The 23,857-nt window shown below is 42.0% G+C and overlaps 1 protein-coding gene across 1 annotated transcript in view; it reads right to left on the bottom strand.

Moving 5' to 3' along the window:
• Nucleotides 1-142: 142 nt before the first annotated feature.
• LOC117823925 (tyrosine-protein phosphatase non-receptor type 14-like) overlaps nt 143-23,857 on the bottom strand; it is a 50,190-nt gene continuing 26,475 nt past the window's right edge. Inside the window, exons 4-20 of the mRNA XM_034699206.1 lie at nt 16,884-16,981; nt 15,216-15,283; nt 14,756-14,826; nt 14,557-14,644; nt 14,378-14,466; nt 14,149-14,236; nt 13,846-13,928; nt 13,664-13,724; nt 12,995-13,073; nt 11,744-12,213; nt 10,342-11,652; nt 8,018-8,158; nt 6,698-6,916; nt 4,035-4,163; nt 3,613-3,847; nt 1,658-1,821; nt 143-1,255 (exon numbers count right to left, since the gene is read on the bottom strand). Of these exons, the coding sequence (XP_034555097.1) occupies nt 1,127-1,255; nt 1,658-1,821; nt 3,613-3,847; nt 4,035-4,163; nt 6,698-6,916; nt 8,018-8,158; nt 10,342-11,652; nt 11,744-12,213; nt 12,995-13,073; nt 13,664-13,724; nt 13,846-13,928; nt 14,149-14,236; nt 14,378-14,466; nt 14,557-14,644; nt 14,756-14,826; nt 15,216-15,283; nt 16,884-16,981 (3,523 nt within the window). The 3' untranslated portion in view covers nt 143-1,126. The remainder of the gene's footprint in view (nt 1,256-1,657; nt 1,822-3,612; nt 3,848-4,034; nt 4,164-6,697; nt 6,917-8,017; nt 8,159-10,341; nt 11,653-11,743; nt 12,214-12,994; nt 13,074-13,663; nt 13,725-13,845; nt 13,929-14,148; nt 14,237-14,377; nt 14,467-14,556; nt 14,645-14,755; nt 14,827-15,215; nt 15,284-16,883; nt 16,982-23,857) is intronic.

The following is a 23,857-nucleotide window of genomic DNA, read 5'->3' as shown; positions in this document are numbered from 1 at the left end:
TGCTCAGAAAAATACAAAGTTTATTTAAAATAAAATGCTGAAGGAAATCTTCAGGATGTGACTTTATGAACAGGCACTGATTGAGGAAAATGAAAACATGGAGAAGAGTTAAGTTTGGATCAAATTATTTCAAATGGCTGCCTTTAGAAGCAAAGTCAGATGTGTCTCTTTTTATTATCCTTCAAAAAAAAAACAGACATCAGCGTTATCTTACAGACAAATCCTCACCGGACAGCAAGGTCAAGATTTGAAATGTTATTATTGATCTCAGAACAAAACACAAAATATAAAATACTGATGAAAGATTAAATCTTTGGAGGTAAAAAAAACAAAGATTTTACTTTCCTCCTTGTTTAATTTTTCAATAAGGCACAATGAAAACAGTATTTGCTGCTTGAGGACACAATGCTCCGTTGCATATGCAAGAGGTTAAAAAAAATACTGAATTATTAGAAAATAAATCTGACTTTTTTGAAATGACATTAAAGAGGAAGACTTGAAAAAAAAAAAAAAGGAAACATTGAGATAAGATTAAAAGATAAAAAGCATAAAATAACAGGCCAAGGACCAGGGATCAATGTCAGGGCTCCTCTGCTCGATGACAATGTGACCTCAATCTTGATATTAATAAATAAAAACACGTTCATATTTGCTGTTTTCATTAATACTCTGTTTAAAGGAACCTTTTCAAACATTGGTTTAAAGAACACTTTTGTTTGGCAAACTCTTTCAGAGTGGAGAAAATAGTCTTAACACTGCTGCCATCTACTGTTCAGTGCAGCGTAATGCCATTCAGCGAGTTGGCTGTAAAATCAATGAGAGATGGAGCAAACTGGTGCTCACGTTTGATTTCTTAAGATAAATCTCGAGAAATCTTGAGAGGACAGACGAACACGAGGAGGATAAAACCCAAGCAGGAAAAAAAAAAACATCTGAATACAGGAAGACAAACGGCTGTCAGTTTGTATACAGGCCAAATGAATCATACCCTTTCTTACGGGTAGTTATAAACTGCAACACACCTTAACATGAACCTCTGAATCTGCGTCCAACAAGCTCTGTGATTGATGTGAAGTACCGTTGTTCTCTTCTGCATCGCGTGACGTCAAAGATCGAGACTCCAAGCTTAAATGAGGCGGGAGTTCTTGAGGAACTGAATGAGGACCTGATAGACAAACTTGTACTGGTTGATGGTCTGCACCATCAGCATCCTCTGCTGCCTCAGCCCTGACAACATGGTGGGGACCTCCACTGGCTGAGGGGGAGGAAGAAGAGACAGAAAAAATGTGGTTAATGAAGAACAAGAAATAGATTTAGAAAAGGAAGAAGCCAATACAAGTTTTCCTCATCCCGTCTTCTGCTATGTTCTTGTGGAATACAGAAAACCCCATTTTTCAATTTACATCTGTGGCATATTTTTAAAACGTCTCTGCCTTTGTTCCTTTTCTTTCAGTTCACAACGTCAACATTTTCATTCACCCTCCAAACACTGTTTGACCCTGACTCAACGAAGGCGATATCTCATTAATAAAGTTCTACATTTATGCTCAATAAATAAACATACATGTACAAAAGGAACCTGATCACATCACAGTCTAATCACACTAGATTAATGTGTGTCCCCTGCCTAGGGCTCTGTAAACCTCCCGTCACTCACCTCATTGTGCTCCAGGCAGCTGATCATGAGCTCAGTGAGGATGACCACTCCGGTGCGACCGACCCCTGCACTACAGTGCACCACCACAGGGGGGTTGAGGCTCTTTGAGGTGTCCAGCATGGAGTTGGTGTGTCTCCTTACTGACTGGATCTCCTCTAGGTAGGCTGCAAGGGAAGGAGGAAGAAAAGATGTTTGATGCAGGCTGAAGAAACTTGCGGAAAGCTGGTCAGATTTTTTCTGCTGTCTTGTTTTATATTTTTGTTGCATATATTTAGATAGAGAGGATTAGTTAGGAACATCAACACTGTCCTGTGTTTGTCCAACTGAATATGGGGCTTTTCTCAATTAGCTTAGCTTGGAGGTCGCTGTAGCTCCACCGTATAGACATGAGAGTAGTGTCAACTTTCTTGTCTGAGAGTGTGCAAGCATAGTAGAAAATATGCTTGATATATCTTCCTCAACCATGATTCAAAAATCCTTTGCACTAAAGGTTTCATCATCTGATTTTAGTAGCTGACGATGAAATGTAATACAAATTGGAGTTGAATCCCTTTTTTAAATAAGGTATCAAATTCTGCCGACTCTGGATTATTAAAAACATTAGACAAAGTTTACAAAAATGTACTTGAATGTAAATGAATGTACACTCAATAAATCTAATGACTACCTCCATGCACTCTGGCTCTGTGTCCACCCATACAGCATTTCTGGAGAGAGGTAACCACTAGATTAACTCAATTCCTTGGCTGTAGCGTCCCACTATCCCCTTCTGTATGCAGACTCGACAATTTGGATATACTCAGAACATGCTCAACACAAATCACAACACCCCTTCTTGTGGCCCTAACTATCGCCAAGAAAACAATATTACTGAACTGGAAAAGCAGAAAAAAAATCTATATCTCACATTGGTTGGACCTCCTAACACAACATATATCAATGGAGCAACAATCAGCTCAACAAAACATCAACTCGAAGAATTCAATAAAACATACTCGGTAGTTCTCAAATCTGTCTTGTTGCCGGTGAAATGATGCCACAAATCAAATCAAGTCCAGATAAAAACCAAACTATATAACATAAAAACCATACTGTAAGAATTTCCTGAAATGCACCCAAACAGACTCCACCCTCCATGTATTTACTCTTTTTTTTGCTCCTCCCTCGCTCCATCTCTTTTTTTCCTCTTCTTCTTTTCAATTGAGTTATTATTCATTTTTCTTCATCCCCTTTGGTCTTAGAGTTATTTTACTTATTGATTACTCTTATTATACTATATTGCCATATTACTACTCTTATTGATTGCTAATATCATTTCTTTTTTCTTCTCTGTTTTTAGGGCCCAAGCACCGACAAGGTCGGCGAAGGCTCTATTCCTTCTTTCTTTCTACCATCAAAGTAAATTGCCTTTTTGGAGCCTTCAACATGCCCCAAAACTCACCAATAGTTGCACATGCATCAGGCCTAGCGAAAAATTTAGATAATGTGGTGGTCCTGTGAAAAAAATCCCAAAAATGGCTCAATAGCGCCACCTTCAATTTTGATATTTCAAAGGTCCAGCCCCTCAAGACAGATCAACATACATGCATGAAGTTTTTTTCGCATATGTGTCATGCTGAGACCTACAAAAAAGCTCCTTAACGTCATGGTGAAATCCCGACAGGAAGTCGGCCATCTTTTTTTTTTCCAGTTTTTGACGCCAATTTTTAAAGGGTACAAAGAAGAGATCTTGCCTTAGGCCCTTTATCTGATCAATTCCAAACCAGCACATTCTGTAGTCAATGTAGTAATGTTTGTACTTGTTAGTGTTACTGTATCGACTACATGTATATACACTAATTGGTGAATAAAAAAACTTTAAAAAAATTATAAATAAATAAAAGGTTTACAAAAAAAACCCACAGGAATTATCTTTCTCTGACATTAAACACACGCAAACCCACAATCCTACTTACATAGGAATCCCTGGACATATTCAGGACAGCCCTGCTCAGGCCAGTCAGTGTACTGCAGATGCCAGACTGTCCTCTCCTGGCCCGACAGCAGGTGTTTGACCTTTAACCCCGTGGTGGCGTAGCAGCCGGAGTCGGTGCGGAATTTGGTGGTCACCTTGAATTTTCCATGCGTGGCTGAGTTGTGTTTGGAGCCCAGTTTGGGCCAGTAGCGGTGACTCTTGGACCTGCCGCCCTCCTGTGTGTGGAAGAAAGGAGGATGAGAAAGGAGAAGAGGGGGTGTGGGAAAATAGTTAACACAAAAACACAACGACTGTCATCCTCTATATCACACACACACACATACATACACAGACGCCAGCTGACTACTGCTTATATACATCCACATCTGCGTGTGCCATGTGTGTGCATATGCTTGTGTGTACCTCCTCAGCAGTAACCATGGCGATAACGTTGACCCCCTGTTCCCAGACCATCTGCCAGAAGTCAGCGCAGGTGTTAGCTAGTGGGCCCTGGGTAGCTATGTAGTGCCACTCCTCCCCTCTGATCATCACCTGGAAATACACACACATGTGGACATACATTAAAAAGATCAATCAGCATATGTGGCCCAATTAGCATAATGAAAACACATACATTTTCTGACTCACATCTTAATTTTATGAGAAATAATTTCACATTTTAGCAAGATGTCCAATTTTAAACATGCAGGTATCTCTTCCACCACTTGAGGGCAGTGTAAGCATCACTTTCCTCAGTCTGTTGGATCAACCCTGCTTTTGATCTCCGTCCTTAATAATCATTCAACATCACACAGGACTTAAAACATCCCATCTTCAACACCCTGGAAAACTTCAGAGTGCCATTACATCATGTCCCAGCTAATTCCTCAATCCACCTCGTGACTGTAAACACTGTATTAAGAGATGGATGGGGGGAATAAACAAGGCCTTTTGTTCCACTGCAGCTACCTTAAATGAAGGGAAGGGGAAGTAAGAGGGTTACACGGTGATAGGCAGCGATTCAGTGCCGCTTTGGTGATTGTTCTCACACACCAGACTGCAATTAGGCGAACACACGAAATGCAAAGTCATGCACACACGCTGTTTGTAAGCATGAATACAAGGCCAGTGAGAGCAGCTCAGGTTGACTTAAGAGGGTTTGGAGTTTGGACCACATTCTTTGGGAATTCCTCTGCGAGCTTAGAGGACCAAACAGCCTTCAGCAGCTGCCTTTCATCCCTCCCTCCGAGCTGTTGGCTGCTTAGGAATGACCACAACAAAGACTAGCAGAGGGCTGAACATTTCAAGTTTAAGCTTTCTGTTTTTATTCATGCAGTGTGATGCAAAGCACTTTCAGACTTGGAGGTGTAGAAGACTTATGCATGTAGACTTGAAATTGCAAAACTCTATGCCTCTGTTATCTTTTCCCTCCATTGGAAAACACAGAATTTTAAGTCTGAAAGCTTGGTATCCATGGATTAAAAATCATCTCACTATCTTAAAAAGCTGTTACATGCTTTCACTGTATTCAGGGTTCACCCAAAAACACTGCACTACAGAAGCTCATACAAGCCCAGCTACTCTGCCTTTAACGATGCTTTAAGACAAGATCATATCAACCCTGTTTTAGCTTCTTCTCACCCTACACCACACATAAATTAAAAAGATTATATTAAGATATTGCTGTATCTTTTTAGCTTTTGGGTTAGCTTAAAAAAAAAAACACTAAATGCTACATTTTGGCTCCTGAAGTAAGAACTTTGCAAAGCTCTAAAACTCCCTGCCTGAGGATGAAAGGGCTTGCAACTTTATGACCGTCATCTCATTAATCAGATCTTTGAAAAATCTTTCTATTAAGATGACAAGGTTTTTTTATTTTTTAAATTAGGATATATGTATGGTATAACTTAAACAGTAATGGAGGCCACAGACTGCACCAGGCTGACCACTGACACCTTTTTAATACTGCCTGTAATTACTACTATTTAATCCATTTGTAACATTGTATATATCTAGATTGTATTATATCTTTATTTATCTATTTTTATTTTTACTTATTTTATTTTAATAATTGGAACTTCTTCTTATTGTACTTATGTCTGGGTTGCTGTAACAACTGAATTCCCCCCCCCAGGGATCAATAAAGTAATAACTTATCTTAACTGTTATTTATTCTACTTTATTACTGTCTTAATTTATTAGCCTTGAAAAAGTCCAGACAGCTTTTGAATCCTAGTTTAACAACGCGAGGCTGATATAGAATTCAAGTTGTCTCTTGACAATGAGGAAATGCAAATACAGTCTTGGTGCGTTAATATTTCCTTATGGATCAAGCATGTTCATCTGTAAAGATGAGTGGATTTGAAAGTTCTCAAAATCTGGCATCACACTTTTCATTCATAAACACGGTGAAAGCCTCATTTTCCAAAAATTGTTGGTTTGGATCATCCCACTTTTTTTTTTTCTGATTTGAACCCCTTACTTTGTTTAAAGCTGGTGTGAGGAACTTTTGGTTTGTAATGATTCTAACGCCCCCTTGTGGACAAAGTGATACCTCTTGTCTCTTGTTCTGTACATGCAAAATTAGTGTATTCAGATAACAACCTCACCCTGCTGTCTTTTAACATTTAGATTTATCACACAATGTGATTATTTGCCAAGAAAACAGCCAAGAAGGATGTTTCTAAAGCCAGACATCAATCGTCTGTTCTGACACCTCGCCCCTCAGGGCTGTTTCGGGCATTAAAAATGACAACAGAGAAGGTATCAGTGTTTTTGTTGATGTTTTTTTTGATGGTCATAAAGAGGCATCAATATCAGTTTTAGTCTGTTTCCCAGCCATTTAAAAACTCCTCATAGTGCCTTTAATAAAAAAAAGAGTCCTGTATTTTATGGAGACAGCTGGAGGCAGGTTAGGTAGGCAACAAGGATGAAATGCAGCAAAAGATAAGAGTTGTATCGAAGGCCAAAAGAGTGAAAAGAGACTCAGCCTAGTTACATCTGGTGCAGGCTGTACACGGTACGCTACAGAGGGGCCCCAACAATTTTAAGCCTTCAACATTTCACCTTTGACCTCTTGAGCGCACCTTAATATGCGAGGCATTGATGTAGCCCGTGTTGTTCTCCTTGTTTGGTACGAGCTCCACGCGATTCTCCTCGTACGGGACCACGTCACGGAAACGGTTGCGCTCTGTGTTCTCGGGCAGAGTCGCTGTGGTGAGAACACAATCCGCCCTCTTCTTGGGAACCTGCTCGTACTCGGTGAAGACCCGCTCCTCTTCTAGCTTCAACTCCAAGGTCTTACACTGTGGGGACAGAGCAAACAAAGAAAGAGAAAGAGAAAGAGAGGAAGGGGTGTTGGTCATTGGAGTTTCTCTTTCAGTCCCAAAGGGGCTTTTTTTATTGGCATTCCACCAAACCTCAGAGACAACTCAGACCAGGAGAATCCAGGAATCTCATCATGATACAACATCCACCTCTATACGTTCATCATCACTCACTCTGAGTACACACAAAAATAATCACATGCATCATAATGGCTGTAATCGAGCAGAATATGCAGCAGTGGTATTCATCTATGTTTACTAGGCCAGTCATGTTTGAGAGGCCAGCATCCCTCTCTCTCTCTCTCTGTCTATCACTCTTTCTGTGGGGCTCACTCGCTCTCTCTCGGGTCACATTCTTAACATACCAATGGGCCTAGAGGCGATAAGCACCACCATGCCACGCGTTCCACAGCCCACTTAGTGCTTGCCCCCGTTAGCTTAGCAACGGTCGGGGGACAAAGGCCGGGTTTCACACTTCCACATTGAAAAGGGGGAGCAGACAGACAGTGTTTGGAATGCAATAAATGGTGTGATTATTAGAGGCTGTTTATTGGTTTACTGTGGCAAATCTGCCGCCAAGTGTCCTTAATCAACAGGTGCGAAACCTGTCATAAAAAGGTCCAGTACCGACGCAGAAATCATTAAAAAATCAAAATAACTTTCAGCTTAGAGGTTGTTGAAATCTGTAATTTGAAATTCAAGTCTTAGAGAGTAAAAGAAGTTGTATTCCAGTCTGACATGGTTTGTTTACACTGTTGTGGAGCAATCATGACTCAAAAGGAAGCACAAAGATCTTGTTTGTGTCTACTTTGGCATCACTTTCAAGAATCTAGTCAACAAACCTTGGATTTATACACTCAAGTACATCCCTTGAAGATTTGGGCTGTCCCTACAGACCCTATAATCTAATTTAGTGGCAAAAAGTGAATCATTTCAGCCTCAGTTTTAAAGTTATACATCATATTACTCAATTATACATGCAAAAAGAGACTTTTCTACCTGCAAAAACTTCCTGCAACACAGTTAAAAACATTACATCTTCTAAAAAACTCATCATCACAGCAAGAAAGATCATCTTACCCGCTCGTCTGTTGCAGACTTGGCACCATCTTCTGCAGGACTCTCAGGGACGGGCATCCGGGCCACGTACAGGCCATTGAGGGCGGCCATCATCAGTGGCCTCTTCATGGAGTCCACCGACATCTTCTGTCGTTCCAGCGTCTTCAGGAGAGAGGAGAACCCCGGCGTCATTGCTACAGGTACCGACAGCATTTACGAGACTGAGCGACCTGAGCCGGCCCCGAAACACAGCGAGCGTGCACATGTGCGTGTGTTGGAGTGGGTGGGAGGAATATGACGTGCATGTAAGTGTGCGTATGTGTGAGTGTCCAAACCTGGCTGTGTCAATCCCTCATGGTGTTTTATCCAAAAGGGTGAGCTAACAAGCACCGCATACAAAGCCTGTTAAAAGACACTCGCAGCTTCCTCTCCTACTCACTTTAGCTGCTTTCATCCTCACTTTGCCCTTCCTCAAATATTTTTCATTCCTTCAGTCCCTTTGTTTATTCCCACCTACCTCTGTGGCCTCCTTCTCCTCAAAGAACACTCCTTCTGTGTTTTTTTCCCCCCTCTCTAACCAAACTCTGACCCACATTACACAGTCCCTCCTTCCTCCACAGATTACCTCTCCTAATCTCTGATGCTATTAAACCTCCAGGACAGCTCCACCCTTCTGCTCCACACCTCCTTAATTCCCCATCGGACAGTCAAAACAACAGCTTGGGGTGGCCTCTTAAGGTATGAGATAAACCAGCTGGCAGAAATGATAGAACAGTTTGAAGTTTTCGCAGGAAGTCACTCAAAAAGACTTTCATAATCAGCTGCATCCATGACAGAGAGTCTATCATGACTAAGACAGGCCATTACGTGATTCACCTTCTACCTGGACTCTGGTGCTGTGTCAAATGTTTGTGCCTTAGCAGCGAGCTGACATACACAACAGCCAACACAAAGAGTAAGCTGAGGGATTTATACAGGTTTCAGCTGCCAGGGGGGATTCAGAGCCTAGTGCTACCCTCTCAGGTGCTGAGCCCCGGATTACTGCTAATCAGGAGCTATGAATCTAGCAAGCAAACAACAGACTGACATATTTCAAACTGTAACAGCATGGTGGGAATTTATTGTCTGGTGTAGGATGATGTGCGGTGTGAAGTTTGAGAAGAATGGCCTCTGGAAGTTGTGTTTTATCATGATCTTGTGTGACACAGTTACATCAATATACACAAAATATACAACAAAGCATGATAGGCTTATGAACACAATTGATGCTTATACAGTGTAGTGTAAAACTCAAGTCTTAGAAATAGTATGGGAGGTAGAGCCTTCAGCTATCAGGCCCCTCTCCTTTGGAATCATCTGCCAGTCAGGGTCCGGGAGGCAGACACCCTCTCCACTTTTAAGAGTAGGCTTAAAACTTTCCTTTTTAAAAAAGCTTATAGATAGGCATGGCTCAGGTCTGGACCAGCTCTTAGTGATGCTGCTATAGGCTTTTACTGCTGGGGGAACTGACACACTAAAGCCTGTCTTTCCCCTCTCTCCTCCGTCTGCCTGTCATTTACTTTCACTCCTCCTCTCCCAATAAAGTTACTAACCATACACCTTTCTGGAGTCTCCTCTGGATCGCTAGATGTGCCAGACTCCAGCTGCAGCAACTACTACTATTCGTCTCACCACTATCAACTCTCTCTCTTCATCTCCCTCTATCCCTCTTTCCAAACCAAATTCAGTTAAGGCAGATGGCTGTCTAACATGAGTCTGGTCTTGCTGGAGGTTTCTGCCTGTTAAAGGAAGTTTGTCTTTGCCGCTGTAACTTGCTAAATGCTGCAAACTGCTCTGCTCATGGTGGATTAAGATGAGATAAGATCGAGTCCTGTCTGTAAGCTGGTACTGGATCTTACCCTGTCTTGATGTTGGGTCTTTGTTAATAATATAACATAGAGTACGGTCTAGACCTGCTCTGTTTGTAAAGCGTCTTGGGATAACATTTGTTCTGATTTGGCGCTATATAAATAAAGATTGTGGATGCGGTATCAGCATTCTCAGTGTTGCATAAATGGAGCCTGGGTCTTTGAAGGTGTTAATGCTGTGTAGGTTGCAGTGTCCGGTAGGCTAGGAGACTTATTAGTCAGGCAAAAGCACTGGGATGAGGGCAGAATTGGGAGGGGGGTCCTAACTGAGATTGGATAATGAGAAATACAGACTTTTATACCAACGTGCAATCAAGCCTCATTTGATTTATTAATTCATACTATTCATACAATGTCAAGTTTTTTCCCTTACCAGATTTGACTGTGATGTATTTTTTAAGTACGTTGTCTTTAAAAATGTCTGAATGATTGTCTTACCCTCTGAGCGATCTCTCTCTCAACAATGCTGTCCTCCAGTGAGAACATCTCAGACACCGGCCTCTCTTTCACCGGTTCCTTCCTTACTCTCTCCTTCACACTGGTAAGGTCCGGTTCTGAAATGGAAGGACCTAAAACTGATCCATTCACCCCACCCTGGTCCCCTCGGGTCAATGTCCCACCAGCACCAGCACCTCCACCTCCAGGCCCGCCACCTCCTGAGCTCTGTCCAGTTTTAAGAGCCCGGTCAAGGGCTTGGTTAGGGTCCATTGCTCCAGGGTTGCTACTTTGTGGTCCTTGAGTGGGGTGGGTGTGGTTGGGATTGCTGGTGTGGGTGCGGATTTGAGCGTTGCTCTGGGTTCGAGGCGGACCGGGGTACTCAGGAGGGGGTTTGTTAGGCAGCTTGGCCAAAGCAGCCTGGAGCTGAGCGCTGATGCTGATGTCCTCATTCAGACTGGGGATCTGAACATCCAGCTCAGGCCTCTCCTCTTCCTCTTCCTCCTCCTCACTCTCACTGCTGTGTATAAGCATAGTGGCATTGGAGAGAGTCTTTTGATGCTGGTAGGCCACAGGTCCAGGTGGCACCGCAGAAGCCTCAGAGGATTTCTGCTGAGGAATCTGTATGGGCAGGTCCTGTGGCTGCTGAGGTGGAGGTGGAGCTTGAGACTGAGGTGGAGGCTGAGGGGTTTGGGGTTGGGGCTGAGGAATGGATTGAGTCTGAGGGGGCATAACATGTTCTCTGAGAGTGTTCCTCCGATGAAGTGGTGCATTCATACCCTTCACCACTATGCCCTCCATCCCTCCTCCTCCACCTCCCCTCATGCTGCTGATCACCTCCATGCTGTGTCTCTTCCCCAGGGTGGAGCGGTGCTTGGCGGCCGCAGTTAACGGTTCGCTGACCTCCTGCAGGGACTGGTGCACCACAGCTGAGCTGTCAGGCTGGAAGGTCTTCACAGACAGCTGCACCATGCGGGTCACCAGCTCCGGGCTGCTGCCCCCAATGCAGCGGTGGCGGTGGCTGGCCAGGTCCGGGGTGCTTGTAGCCGGGCGGAAGGAGCTGGAAGGATAAGGTGGAGGAGGGCGGGACATGTGGTTACGTAGCATGTTAGCTGTGGCTGCGTAGCTCCCCACATTGGCCCCCTGCTGTTTGGTATTCGCCAGCTCCGGTGTGCTGACAGTGTGAGAGATGGAGCTGCCTACTCCTCCGACCACCCCGCTGCCTCCGTTGACGCAGGGGGAGTGACAGGGGCCCTGGCTGCTGGCAGGTCCACCCTGATGAGGGCCGTGGGACACTGGCTTGCTGTAGCTGATCTGCAAAGTGAAATTAAAAAAGAAAGAAAGGTGTAAAGAAGAGAGCAAGAATTAAAAAAGAAAGAATCAAAGTCAGAAGACTGACTTGTACCTGTGGTGTGTACGGCCCCGGGCTTGGCCCCAGGCCATGATAAGGGCCCCTCTCCCTCATCTCTGGCTGGCTGTACACCAGAGCCTCCGGCTGCCGGTATGCACAGGCATTACTGATGTTCAGGCTGCGCAGCGATTGGCTGTGGAGGTCATGGTGAGCAGGAAGCATGCGACGCTTCTGCCGCATGACGGCATCGTACTCAGGTGTGGGCCGGTAGGACGGAGCAATGATTGCGCTGTGGCGGTGGCTGGGGATGTAGTCAGGCCGCATGAGCTCACTGCCGGGGATGCTGAGGTTGGAAGACATGGGGGAGGGAGGGACAAAAGTCTGGGAGTGATTGAGAGAGCTCAGGCTGGGGCTGCTGTACATGCTGCCGTTTGGCACTGTGCCGTTTCTGAAGGGGAAGTCCACCTGGCAGCGGTCCAGGCTGGTCTCCGACTTGTAGTAGGGGTCGTCGTGGAATATACTGTCTAAAGATGGAGGAAAGAGAAAACACGCAAGGGAACAAGAAGAGAAAATGATTCTTTATCTTATCAAAACAGGAAAAATAGATGATGATGTAACAGCAAACAGAAGCACAATTCTCACTGACAAAACTGCTAATGTTGTAAGTGTGGTTCCATGGCAGTACCGCCCACAAGAGAAAAACAGATCTGAAAATGTCCTCCCAGCAACATCTTAAAACAGGACAGCTTTGAAACATTCTCTTCCCACCATAATGAAGGCGACAGCGGTATGCATGCTATTCCGCTTTGTTCGACAAACAGAGGATCCTCTCGTGTGAAACTATCTCAAGCCCACAAGCAGCAGGCGCTCGTAATCTCCATCCACACAATCGGAGTGTGAAGCCTGAGGTCACACGACAGAATGATCTCACACCCACGCATAGTAGCACACCCTGAATGTTTTTTCCACTCGCTCTGTTTTACTGTGAGTGGAGCTTTTGGATTATAAGGCACAGACTGAGTGTGTGAACGACTCAATGAAAGAGCAGAACACAAATGAGGTCACCACTCTGCACCCCAAACGTTGGGCTCTAATTGGCCAAGAGATCGTTAAAAACGCGAATGGGGTGTGAGTCACACGCCTGATGGGAAAGACACAATTAGCTCCATTCAAGAGCTTCGATGTTTATCAGGAGGGCTGAAATCTTCTGTCACACTGCGGTCAATGAAGTGAGTTGGCAATTGAAACTTACTTTAAATGTGTGTGTCTGTGTGTGAGTGTGTTTCCTTTTTTTTCAACACATACCTTGGGAGCTTTGTGTGTCCTGATAATGCTCTCCATACTGGGAATGCATTGACTGGAAGTTACAGGACTGGGGCCGTGGCTGCAACACATGTAACACAGCACAGTTAGAGGATGCAATAAGATACCTTTAAACAATACACTTGCACATATTAATAAACATTAAAAAGTCACTTTCAATATTTTACTTTCTAGTGTTATACACTTAAAGTTTCTAGTTTCTTCAACTAGTGACCCAGATCTACTCTAGCCCCACTAAGTCGTCAACCGCCGATGCTTGCGGTTCTCCCCACAGACCTGAGTGAATTTCGAGCTCTCTGGTGGACCGACTGTACAGCTATTGTGCCACATTTAGCCGAGCCATTGTCGCACCGGAAATCAGTTCCAAGCAACACCCTTGCAAACTTTCCAACAACACCCACCGCACCACCAACGCGCGTTAAAACCAAAGGCTCCATGGCACAATTAAGAGCTGCTCTGTGTGGGAGAGCAAGGTCAGATCTCTAACCGCGGCCGCTTCTGTCTTCCCTCACATATTCTCCATCTGTGTCCTGGCTGCTGGTGTCATTTATACAGGCCAGGGGCAATAATAAACAGGACAGTGTCAAAACCACTGTGTGATAAACAGTCTCATTGAACTACATCAAAGCAAAGAAGGGCTTATGATGATACCAGAGAGAGGCGGTGGGTCCAGGTGGGTCTCCTCCTGATTGGTGCAGGTGAATGAGTGGGCCTGAAGAGAAACAAACACATGAGCAGATGAGTTGGGGTTTTTTTTTACACAACCTTCAAAAGGTTGTTTTTAAAAGATTAAATGACAGATAAAGTAGCCTTCAGCCGGCCTCGCCACTCACTCCGCACAGATCTTGTTCTGTTTATAGAATTTGTGCCTGGCCGTGAAAAGCCGAGCGATGTACTTTGCCATTTCCATATCCTCCTGCAGAAACAAACATAGATAAAACATTAAGAATGATACAAACATCTGTTGCATTAGTAGAAAATCAAGAGCAATTTTTGCAGCCTGTATTTGTCGCCTTGCACGGGCACATTTTGCTGATGATACCATTTTTTGGAAAACTTCCCACAAGAAAAACCTTGTAATAAGCAAATGTGTGTGTACTGTGTGTGCTGAGCCCTCCCGCAGACACAACACTCACTGTGTGAAAAATTATGGTGTCGTCTCGGCTTGTTATCTCAACCGTGATGGCCGACTTGTTGTGCGCTATGGTGCCAATGTCCTTCCACCTTTCACAAACATGGAAACAGAGAAACATGCATGCAAGGATTAATATTTTCCCACACTTCATTTATATGAAATCTACTTTTTATGAAGAGATGGATTCAAACATGCATTACAATAATAGAAAAAAAGAGGTTAGGACTCACTTGTGGAGCATGATGGATCTGCCGTTTCTGTGCTTCACGAACACCCCGATGAATGACACACCAATGAAAATATCATTGGTGTAGTTGTCCTGCAGCAGAAATATGAAAAGTCATTTCACAAACAAACAAAAATATGCTTCTTTATAGAGTGAGTGTGTTTGTGTAGGAGGCTTCCCTACCTTGGCTGGAAAACTCTCCTGGCCAAATCCATCCAGCTTCTCCACTTCCTTGATGTACAGCAGCTCTGCTTCAGCGGCCTGCATTCGACTGAAAAGTACAGACACAAATAGTTCAGGGTATCAGGAATCAACTTTTCTCCCCCTCTCTCTTTCCCATGTTAATGCATGAGCAATCAGTGTAAAATGAAGCTATCTGTACCAGTGACTCTTGTGCTCTTCAGCAACTTTCCCGGTCCACTCTTCTAGCACTTCGTCTCCATTTGGCCAGTTCTGAGGTGGGAAAGAAAAAAATCCAAATGTGTGATGAAAGATTACTGATAAGTAGAGGTGAACTGTTAAAACTTCATAGAAGGGATGACCCGAAACAAATCACTCTCTTTTTTTTGTTTTATCAAACTCCAACTTCTAGGCACTGATTTATCACGTTGGTGTTAATTTAACAGGGAAACAGGGTTTGGTTTGTGCAAAACATTTGCTATCCAACAGATCTTATCTTCACTTATGCCGATTCTTGTTTATTATGTCTTTCTTTTCAGCAAGTCAATCCGGTATGCAGAGGGCGGCGGTACCACAGGTGACACAAGAATGTGTGCCTTGAGGCACACAGACAGACACACAAACAGAAAGTATATTTAAAGGGTAAATGTTTGTGTACTTACCACTGGGAAAAGTACGTACTCCCTGAGGAAGTCCTGAGACATGAACTGAGTGAAGTCTCCAAAGTCAGCTACAAAATACAAATAAACATATTGTATTTTATTGTTTATACAACCATTGATTTACTTATTGAAGTGGCAAAGACTGTTACACAACATGTGAGGTTAATTGTCCAAATTCCCTTATAAATTAAGGTAGAAATTCTAATTGTATTTTTCACCATAAATATGTGAGTCTGAGTGAACACAAAAAAAGCGAGCTTCTTCTACGTGAGTTACCTTTGTCAAGACATTTGTTGACCATTTAATGGTGGAATAAGCTTAACGTTAGCCACCCTTTTCACTAGTAAAAAGCATTTCTGGGACAGATATTTTCTAAGTTGCCATCTTATAGCTTAAAAATATCAGTGTAATGTTCCTTTTGATGCTAGTATTCTTTGATTCAATGTCAAAGAAGGCTACTCACTAGCTTCACATTAGCTACACTTTTTAACATATTAGCATGTGCCTATTTGCCAGTTTTCAGTAGTACATAATACTACTACTAGTAATAATAATAATAATAATAATAATAATAATAATAATAATAATAATAATAATAATAATAATAATGCATTTTATTTATCAAGCACTTTACATTCTGGGCAAATCTCAAAGTGCTACAGGACATGTTAAAAAGGCAGTAAGAATAAATACAGGGTTAAAAACAGACAGTTAAATGCAGACACTTGTTAAAAGACACTGTGGTTAAATAAAACAAGTAAAAGCAGCAGGGATGGTCAGATAAAAACTATGGATAAAACCAGGGAAATAAATATACATATAGCATTTCTAGGACAGATATTTGGTCTAAAAATATGAGCCGAATGTGGAAGTGCTAGAAATTGCAGTTCATCGAGGATTGGACTCAAAAAGCGCTTCAGAAACAGATGGGTGATGTCACGGATACTACGTCCATATTTTATACAGTCTATGATTACAACCTCAAAGATTTAAAAATATTGTTGTAATGCTTTTATCTATATGTTTTAGTATAACAGAAGGCAACTAGCTAGCTTAATAAGCAAAAAATAAGCCCAACTAGCGGACTCTTTTGATATACCATTTTCTCCATTCTTGCTTCTAGCAGCTACTCAAGAAATTGAGCACATTATTTTTTAGTGATGAAAAAATGTGTAGTTTATCAGTCATATCCCAAACTTAGAAGTGCTCGGTCGTGCGTTAGACTAAAAGGAAGTAAGAAAAGGATCCTCGCCTCCTGACAGATAAGGCTTTTCCTGATGCTAACCTTGGAACTACAGATAAGCTAACTGTCTGTTTACATTCCCCCTGAGACACAGACAGCACCCAGGAACAAGACAGAGGAGATGGAGAGTGTGTGTGTGTGTGTGTGTGTCTGTGTGTGTGTGTGTGTGTGTGTGTGTGTGTGTGTGTGTGTGTGTGTGTGTGTGTGTGTGTGTATAAATACTGATACCATAGGAACTCAAGTGGACTGGGCTCTGCCAGTGGTATGCAGCCATATTAGGTAGTGAAGTCAAGATGACCCTTGAAAGTGTGAGTTTGCGCTCACTCTTTCTCTCTTGTGCTGCCTGTCTCTCTTTGGTAGATTATTCACATGAGATGTTTGTTCATGCACGTGTGTGTGTGGGTGGAAGAGTGTGCGTGTCTTACCTTGTACTGCTAGGCCAGCTAGTCTGATCCCCTGCTCAACCGTGCAGTGGAGACGTCCATCCAACACCTCCTTCTTCACCTGCAGGTAATACTGATACCTGGACAAAACGGAAGGATGGAGGAATGGATGGAGGGAAAGTATTAGTAGGGAGAAAACAGTTGAGTGTTTCAAATGCTTTACTTTTACATAAAATGGATATTTGTTGTAAAGCCACACCAGCAGCTACTATCAGTCCCCCAATAAGTCAGTGTACTTCTTTGGTCCAGACCGAACCAGCTCAATCTTTTTTAAAGGAATGAATGGTACCAAGAATATTAAATACCCAAATACCCAAACATTTTTTCTGCTATTTCCCCCCATGTTTTTGTAATTTCAGCTTATTAGCTTACATTAGCATGCTAGTACAATGATTCTCAAATGGGGGTACGTGGGAGTACTGCAAGGGGTACGTGACAAATGTAAAAAATAAATAAATAAATGAATTTTTTTAAAAACGGCATCACAACACATTTTTATAAAATCGGATTAAAGACAACTTTATCAACAGCATTTCATTTTTATTTCCGTGCAACATCAAAAAGGGTACTATTTCCAAATTGAGTGTATTCATTCATAAAATATATAATTTGCCAAACCGCTTGGACCAGGGATTTTCACCTATTAACACGGCTCTACGTGCCTCAAAGAGTGTTAAAACTCGGTTTTCTAAAGTTCAAGATGTGTAGGATCTATGACTGTAGCTGTGACTAGAGGCCAGATGAGCAATTGTACATATTATAACTTCTGACAGTCACCACTAATCGTAGTTAAGCTACTTCAATGATTAACATTTAATTTCCGAAAAAAAAACTTTTCACAATAAAAGTCCCCTTATGTTCTGTAGTCCAAAAAACTTTACTTTGAAACGGCTATAACAGGAAGCAGCATGTTGTCAGCTGTGGTAATTTGACAGATCTCAAAGAGTAAAATAAAGCACCTGTTGATGTCTAAATTAATTGAACAGGGGAGGAGGAGAGAAAAGGAAAGTCAGACAATACAGATTTAGTAAGAAGCAACAAAGTCCTGAGTTCTGAACAAAAAGAGTATTATAAAAACGTCTTTCTGTGGACTCGCGCTCAGAAATGAGTTGAATGTTGTATTGCAGATTTGTTTGAAGGGGGTCATAGTAAGTTAACATATTTTCACATGCGTGATCCCTCATCATTGTTATACCAAAAAATATCATTACCTCAAAAATCAATAATATAAAAAAGGAAATGAATTAATAACAAACAAATGAAAAAATAAATAAATAAATGAACTAATTCATGAAGGAATGAATGAATCAATTGATAAATAAATAGGTATGTATGTGCCTCTATGTATGGTTTGTGTGTGTGTGTGTGTGTGTGTGTGTGTGTGTGTGTGGGGGGGGGGGGGGGGGGGGGGGGTTACCCACAAAGGGGGGCCCCACAGAAAACGTTTGGGAACCACTGCTGTAAAACCATAAGCATACATTTGTTATTTTCCCATATTATTTACTGAAAATGTTTCTCGGCCATACAAAGAGGTACTTGGCTGAAATTGTTTTCAAAGGGGGTACACAAGCCAAAAACGTTTGAGAACCCCTGTGCTAGTACACTAACCTTTTTGCTATACACATCCTTTTAATTTTGAATCTCAGGAATAAAAGGGAACATGATGGTGATGGATAGCTTGGCTGGACTCACACATGTCATGGTTAGCATGATGATTATAACATTTAGCTCAATGCAGCGCTTTGTCTAGGCTGCTAGCATGGCATGGCTGCAGCCCCTCGTCAAACTTTTAACTAGCCTCCAAAATACGTCTGTGTGATTTTACCTGTACTCTGGACAGATTTAATACAGTTTTCCAAAATTAGGTTAGTGGCTAAATGTATTTTCCAGCTTGTCACAGTGTCTCTGCACACCAATCACATGAAAGCGATTTGGAAACACAAGTTCCAGTTTGACACATTTATCCAAAGAGAGTAAGAAGAACTGAGCTCATGGCATTGCACATTAGCAACTGAAGGATTGCAAACATCCAGTGAGAAACCACAGAGAGACTTATTCTTCTGCTTCTGGTTTGTGCAACAGAAAGTATGCGTCAGAACAGTATTGGCAACAGCATTAGCCGGTTAAAACATACCAGAGAAGTCTGTTGCAGAATCCTAGAGAGGAATGAGTGAATCACCTCTATTTGAGATACCACTGACTTGTTTCTGACTGAAGAGGAATCCCAAATGTACACCAGTGGAGGTTTAATGTTCTGTACATTGTTTTGCTAACAGCAAGCATGCTTCATAGAGCTAAAAGCTAACCTGAACAGAGACTGATCTTTGGTAGGCCCAACGTAAGACGGATGAAAGCAGAACATTATGATCGCTGTGTGAATGTGAGGCAGACTCAGCACACTGTGGTTTTGGGCTGTGCTGGTTTAGCCAAATGTAAGTTGATATGATGACACAGTTGAGATTGTTTAGCCCGCTTGTAGCTTTCACAAAACCTGGTAAAAGTCCCAAAACACACTGAGCTCTTTAAAGCTTCTGGGCTACTTTTGTCCACTTTTAGCTGTGGTCCAACGGGATGTTTGTCTTTTGAGTGGCCACACAGAAGGACAGAGAGGAGCTGTCAGGGTGACCGGGCTCAGCTGCACAAAAACCTTGCACACCGTTTCCTGTTTGGAGCCATGGTGACCGCAGGCTGAGTCTTTCCAATGTGGAGTTTGTGAGACACCTTTTCTGACTTACACACAGTCAGAAAGAGCTGGGAGAGGACGCCAGCGTGCACAGAGGTCTATGGGAAACCACTGAGCTATACATGCTTAGTCACTCTCAGTTTTTCTCTCTCACTCACCATCATAAATCTGGATGATTCCTCGATTGTCTTCCCTCTCTGTACTAAAATCCACCTCCTATATCTCCCCCTCATATTTCATGCTTCCTCAAATTCTCTCCCCACTTCTTCTTCTTCTTCTTCTTCTCTTTTTTGAGCTCCACTCAGCATACTCCAGGGCCTATAATCTGACCCCGCCCTCCTCACTCACCCTATCATTACACCCGTTGGCTAAGCTGCCATTCCGTTCCCGTGGCAATCCTCTAATTAGCCATCCCTCAACCGCCGTGGCTGCAGTGAGGGGGAGGAGCTTGATGCGGTCTGGATGGGAGGAGCCTCACAGAGATACACAGAACCCCTTCAAATGAGTGAGGACTTTGTTTTTACAGACTCTCCATGTTTTCCCAGCATGCTCTGCATGGGGTCTGGAGAAATGTTGAGGCTGACAGTGGTTGGTGTTCATTCAGTGAACAAGTGAAAGAAAGTTAAGTCTTAGGGTGTCGGAAGTTTCCTGACCACATATTAAAGCTGCTGTTGGATGGAGTGGCGTAAATTTTTTAACTTTTTTTCTGCTGGGTTTGGAGAAAAGGTCATAATACCCATCGATACTCATCTGTAAGTGAAGTAATTTGAGACTATTGCGAAATCTCTGCGTTTTCCAATGCCTTTGTATCAATTCCCCTCGTTCCTGTTATGATGGACCAATCATAGCTCATCTCAAGGGGCAGCCCCTACTAAGTCCTCCGATTGGTTATGAGTCCTGCACTATCATGACTGCACATGCCGATCTGTGTTGGGGGGCTAAGAGGAAATCTGGTTGGGAGGGATAGTGTTGACATTCGAAGTCCCTCTCTCTGAACAGATGTTAACTCTGTGACTACCAACAGCAGCTTTAAGTCAAAATTGTAAATCAATCAGACTTTATTTGCAAAGCACTTTTCATACAGACAAGGTAGTAATTAATAATAGCAGTAATAAAATAGAATAACTTACAAATATAAAAAAGATGATACAATCAAAATAATAATTAAATAATAAAAAAAAAAAAAAATGAATAAATAAATACAAATACAAAAATTAAACTTAATGAATAACATATACTGTATGTATCTATTATAATTTAAAATAAGATAGTACATGGCTGTTAAAATAGACTAAAATTTGAACTAGAACCTGGAAATCAATTCTAAGAGATACTGGGAGCAAATGCTGTATGGCTACACCTTTAAGGAGATCAGGTCTGCTGAGTCAGCGAGCTCATTTAAATCCTTTCTTAAAACATGCTTTTATTGCAGAGTCTTCCCTGATTTTATCTGAATTTTATTTGACTTTATTTTATCTTAACAGTCTTAAGAAATATATTTTTAAAATAATTGTATTCCTTTAGAGTTCTTTTAGGGGAATTTTATGTCTTTTAAGATATGTTTTATTTCTTTATCTTGAGTTGTGTGTTTATGATCTGCCTGTTTTATTTTGCTGCCCATGTAAAGCACTTTGTAACTTGGTTTTTGAAAAGTGCTTTACAAATAAAAATATAATTATTATTATTATTATTATTATTAAGGGTTTTAAGATCGTAAGATGATAGTCCTTCATTCTGTTGGAGAGAAAAAGACTAGTGAAGTTTCTGTCTCAATATTTAAAAGATTATAAGACCATCCTCAAACACGCCCACAGTTTGAAAGACAATAAAAGTGGTAAACAAACATCCAAACGAAAGCCGACACAAACATGTCCACAAAGACGTCCTTATGGGTTTCAAACTCCTGCCATGCATGTCAAAATGACATCACTACGCTCACGACACTGTAATAACAGGTGAACATACACACACACAGACATGAGGTAAAGGTTTCCTCACACAGTGACTTGTGACTTCCAGCATGCCGGAGTGAGAGAGCTCTGCTGGCACTCCAGGCAGCCACACAGACACAAAGAGCCTTTATATATGCCCACGCATGTTCAAACCCCGCTCAAGACATGCTGCCAGATGTCCAAGTGGCCCGGACAGCGGGTCTGCGAGCATATGTGCAGCATGCATGCATGACTGTGTGTATGAGTGTGTGTGTACATATGCTTCCACCCCCTCCACCTCTGCAGTGGTATGACCCTTATCACCCCTGCAACCCTGGATGAGTCCAGACTGCTTGTGTGAGGGGCTGAGGACTTCAACTTGAAATGTGTTGAATCAGCAACAGAGTGTGTGTGTGTGTGTGTGTGTGTGTGTGTGTGTGTGTGTGTGTGTGTGTGTGTGTGTGTGTGTGTGTGTGTGTGTGTGTGTGTGTGTGTGTGTGTGTGTGTGTTAGTGATAACTAGCTGAACAAAGCTAGCTCTTTAAGGCAGTTGGTGCTGTTAGCCACTGAACGCTGCTGGTCTCTCTCCAGTCAACAGCCCTCTGTTCAGGTTCTTCGCTTTCTCTCTATAATTCAAATCAGGAGGGCTGATGGAGCAGACGACTTCCACCGTACACACCTACTGCTGGATGTATCATAAAGAATGATTCCATGCAAAGATTTTTAAAAAGATAAATGCACATCAGGAAATTAAGTCACTGAACTGGTGAGTTAAAAAAAAAGAGTGGTAGAAAAAGCAGATGAGGGGTCAGACACAGTGCAAATGACTCCAGAGGACACGCACACACGAACACAGCATACATTTTGTCTCCACACATGTAAAAAGAAGTAGTCCCCAAGTCAGAACACTTAGGTTATGACCACTAATGTGATTATGGTGTTACTCTGATTTATAGTTTCACATGAACTAAATGACCATTCTAAAAATGCCCACTTCAGATTCTGCCATGATCAGAGTTTCAACACCAATACTAAAGCACAGAGTATTTCTCCACTCATGAAACACAGGATGCAAAAAATACAAGGATGTCACATGGTATTTTGCAGGATGCAAGCAAGCATGCTTTTGGGGCTAGTTCAGCTGACTACTGCAGACATCATATCAGCACAGTCTCCTTCCTCTGTAGCTTCAGTGTCATCTTCCAACAGTGCACTATTATATGTATTAATCAGTGGTGGACAGTAACAAAGTAAATTTACTTGAGTACTGTACTTAAGTAAATTTTTTGAGTATGTGTACTTTACTTGAGTATTATTTTTGGGGGAGTCTTATTACTTTTACTCCACTACATTCAGAAGACAATTATTGTACTTTTGACTCCACTACATTTCTATCAATGCTCCAGTTACTCACTAGTTTTGCTCTAAAGTCAGCTCATGAGTTTCCTTCTCTTTTCTGAAATCTGATCCCTAAGACAGTAACATGTGTTTGTGTAGTTCTGTTTGTCTCAGTGGTTTAGCCATACCTGTATATCATGCATCTTCACGTTTTAATGTGGAGCAAACGGAGAGCAAATTTCACTCAGATCAGGCAGTTCATGTAGAGGTGGTAATGATGGCTATAATTCTCCACTTGAGCACCCACGGCCATATCTTCAGCCCGTGTTAGAGGTTTTTGAAATGAAGAATGATACGTGTCGTTTGAAATGTTCACCCTGTCTCCCACTCTGCTCAAACAAACAAACATTCACTGTCCAACCTGAGAAAGCGTGTTGAGCTACGTAACATTTGTTTCATTCCAGATGAACATTTCAAACTAAGTTGTCTGTGCTTGTAGTAACTTAGTTTCTGTTTTTATTCCATGGTATAGTTTTTAGAGATTTCAAGTAATGGTTTCTAAATAAACATAATGTAACCGAATGTACTCCTATGTATTCTTGACTGCATTTATGTATTGTGATAATACAACGTTTTGAGATATTTTAAGAAGTACTTTGAATACTTAAGTATTTTTAAAAGCAAGCACTCCAGTATTTTTACTCAAGTAATAATTTAACAGAGCAGCTTTCACTTGTATTTGAGTAATATTTGACATGGAGTATCTATACTTTGACTTAAGTAATGAAGCTGTGTACTTTGTCCACCACTGGTATTAATACTGTGTGTAAAAAACATGCTCTATGGGAGATTGTCAATTGAAACACAAGGCTAGTCTTTCTTTTGTGTTCAGTTGCGACAAAAGCATCATCAAATAGATTGATTCCTTGATAGCTTCAACACTAAAAAGCATGCACAAAAAAGTGAAGATGATGATGAGTAAATAGTTCACGAAAAACCTTGGAG

This window comes from Notolabrus celidotus, chromosome 13, assembly GCF_009762535.1.
Source record: "Notolabrus celidotus isolate fNotCel1 chromosome 13, fNotCel1.pri, whole genome shotgun sequence".
Taxonomy (NCBI): domain Eukaryota; kingdom Metazoa; phylum Chordata; class Actinopteri; order Labriformes; family Labridae; genus Notolabrus; species Notolabrus celidotus.
This window is presented reverse-complemented; position numbering and strand designations above follow the sequence as displayed.